Source organism: Dendrobium catenatum, unplaced genomic scaffold (genome assembly GCF_001605985.2).
Source record: "Dendrobium catenatum unplaced genomic scaffold, ASM160598v2 fragScaff_scaffold_432, whole genome shotgun sequence".
Lineage (NCBI taxonomy): Eukaryota > Viridiplantae > Streptophyta > Magnoliopsida > Asparagales > Orchidaceae > Dendrobium > Dendrobium catenatum.
The window spans coordinates 392,831-395,859 of NW_021318894.1; the positions used below are offsets into that span (position 1 = coordinate 392,831).

Sequence of the window (3,029 nt, forward strand, 5' to 3'; positions counted from 1 at the left end):
AACGCCATTTTGCCCCGTAACCGTCGTTCTCTTCTTTCATGCCTTTCTTCCGAAAGTTCGGTAGAGATAAAAAAATGGCGCAGATGAACAGTGCAACGCCAATATTGACGTCGCTCTGTTCATCCGCAATCAAATGGCGTCAAAAATGGCGGTCGGTTGGAGCAAAGTAAGAACGGCAAACAATTGTTTGCCATTCCATTGGAGTTGCCCTTAATTTAAATATATATCTTCCAACCAATTAAATCATGTTAAAGCCAAAAAAAAACTAAAGTTTCAACAAAAAGAAAAGAAAAAAAAAATGCTAGTCATCAAACACCCCTATCATTTTCCCTTCATTATTTTACTACAAAACACTTGAGCAATACTTCAACATTTACAAGTCAGTGTGTAGGATCTATCTTTCCTTGAAGATATCGAAGTATTTGAGGGATCGAAATGATCGATTCTTCGTCAGCTTTAGTACACAATCTTGCAATAATTAGAAGACTTTTGAGCTCTCTTGAATCATAATTTCCTCCAAGATCAGCATCCACCATTTTGTGCATCGAGTAGGCGAATCCCGACCCTTGAATCCATCGAAGCGGCTCATCCTCGTCGCCCATGGACTGACCCGTTATGAGTTCAAGGATCAGCACACCAAACTGAAATACTGTATCCCTGTTTCTTTGATTAAGTTTTCCTACAGAAACATTAAATAAAGTTTATACAACAAATATACACATAACATGAAAATTCTACCATGTAAATGAAAGTGACACATCAAAATCAAAACCTCTTGGCTGATTATCAATCAAATCGCTATTGTTGCTGCAATTACAGTCTAGGATTCCAACATTAGAGACCTGAAAATGAAAGAAAATGCATCTTTCATTATTACTTACTCATCATCATATGTAAATTATTGAGAGAAAGAACTTTATTTCATGTCAGGAAGATGAACCTTAGCAACAAAGTTATTGTCCAACATCACATTATTTGAATTAATTGTCACATGATAGACAGGCGGATCACAGAAATAGTAAATGTATTCCTGCATGAAAGAGCATCCAAGATAATGGTAGATCAGTGGTCATTATTTCTAAGAACTTGCTCATGTTCCCTCTTAATACATACATACATACCACGAAATTTTTATGTATTTACATATCTAACATCTAAATCTAATATTTACATATTTAACTTTCTAATCTTCAAACTACATAAAAAATATAGCTTATCTACATAAGTAAATATAAAAATTTACATATTATGTATGTAAATTCATAAGAATTCAGTGGTATATGTGTAAATCCTCCTACAATATATGGCATTTATATATACCAAAGCAGCTGCAACATCAATGGCAATCTGTAATCTTGTTCTCCAATTCAATGGAGTCTTCAGTGGATCTATCCAAAAATAGCTAAATTAGGAAACTTGTTAATGTTATTATAGTTTTATCCCTGAATAACAGATGAGAATGTACCATGAAGCCAATCCCTCAGGCTTCCATTTTCCATGTGTTCGAACACAAGACATCTGAATCCAGTAAAACAGTTAAACTTATGAAATCTTCAATGGATTATTTACTCAGTCTGAATTAAATTGAAATATGATTGAAGCATACCTCTCAGGCCCTTCAGAAAAGCCTACTAATTTAACGACATGACGATGATGCAATCGAGCTAAGTATTGCACATCAGTATGGAATGTAACCTTTCCTTGTTCTTCATCTTTAACCTTTTTAACCGCGGCGATGAGCCCATCAGGAAATCTTGCTCTGTATAAAGCTCCATCAGAATCACTTCCCATAATCATGCTAAATCTATCAGTTGCTTTCTTCATTTCATTTGATGTGAGTTTTCTAACATGAAGTAATGGAGCTACAATAAATAGAAAATTGATCAGCTTAACTTACCAGTTGAGACTGAGGCTCCATTTGAGATGACTTTTATTTTTGTACTAAAATTCTATTTTAAGAAGCAATAAAAAAGTCATCGAAGCATGAATGTACTAAGTAGCACTGGAGCAAATTAAAACCATGAATTCCATTCAGAAATGTTAATATCCAAATAGATTAAAATTCTAGGTTTGTTTGGAGCATAGTGCATCCTTCTTAATAAATTTTGTATAAAAAATTGTTTTAAAAAGTAGTAAGAAAACTGTCCCAAATGAACCCTAAGGCTGATAGAAATTTCAAAAAGTCAGATCACTCGAGTTTCAATTCATAATGGAAATGCTACTTCACAGTAGAGAATTACAGAAAAATGTTTGTGCATGTTCTAGAGAGAGCACAACCCCTATAAAAATTTATACTTCAGAAATTACAGACCTACAGAGACTGAATTTGCTAAGAAGCATATGAGCAAATTAAAAGCAGGTTTCTCATTAAGAAAGGTAAATTTTCAGAAATTACAGGCCTCGCTGAAATTACAGGCCTTGAGCTGTATTATATTTACAATGATGAGAAACCATAGCTAAAATCCTTGCACTATTCTTCTTAACGTCTGCTTCTCTAAAACACAGTAAAACAGTTAGGAACCCAAATTCCAAAGCCAATTCAACTTTAACTTTCCTTTTCCATTTTTCCAAAACCCCGAAGAAACAAAGATCTATGCACACAAGGCTTGAAAGAAGTAAATATCCTTTCTCCCTCTCTACCATAAAAATCACAATTCATTTCTTAACTAATTAGCTTAAAATTTACATTTGATGAAAAAGAACAAAATATCTCAACACCACCGCCCACAATCTTGAAACTTTCATCAATCTCTCGAAAGAGAGAAAAGAGGACTGGAAGGAAACTTAAGTACCTGAGCAAGAGCGGCGGCTATCGGCGGAGAGACACCGCCGGAGTCTCTTCATCTCCGGTAAAGATTGAGCAAAGGAGTGCCGGGGGATCTTCTAGAGAAGTAGACGAAGGGAGGTAACGAGAAAGATTGTAAACAGTAGAACTCTCCATTGGTCCCCCTTTCTTTCTTCACTTTCTTTATCTTAATCAGAATCTTTACTTTTTACTCTTTAACCTCTCCCACTTCCTCATAATCCTC

The 3,029-nt window shown here is 34.8% G+C and overlaps 1 protein-coding gene across 1 annotated transcript; it reads right to left on the minus strand.

The window, feature by feature from the left end:
- Nucleotides 1-286: 286 nt before the first annotated feature.
- On the minus strand, nucleotides 287-3,029 carry LOC110092644 (probable receptor-like protein kinase At1g49730). The gene is made up of 7 exons (XM_020817290.2): nucleotides 2,793-3,029; nucleotides 1,607-1,862; nucleotides 1,466-1,518; nucleotides 1,321-1,388; nucleotides 941-1,030; nucleotides 773-842; nucleotides 287-679 (listed from the first exon to the last, which is right to left on the minus strand). The coding sequence occupies exons 1-7, from the start codon at nucleotides 2,842-2,844 to the stop codon at nucleotides 381-383; spliced, it is 888 nt and encodes a 295-aa protein (XP_020672949.1). The 5' UTR covers nucleotides 2,845-3,029; the 3' UTR covers nucleotides 287-380.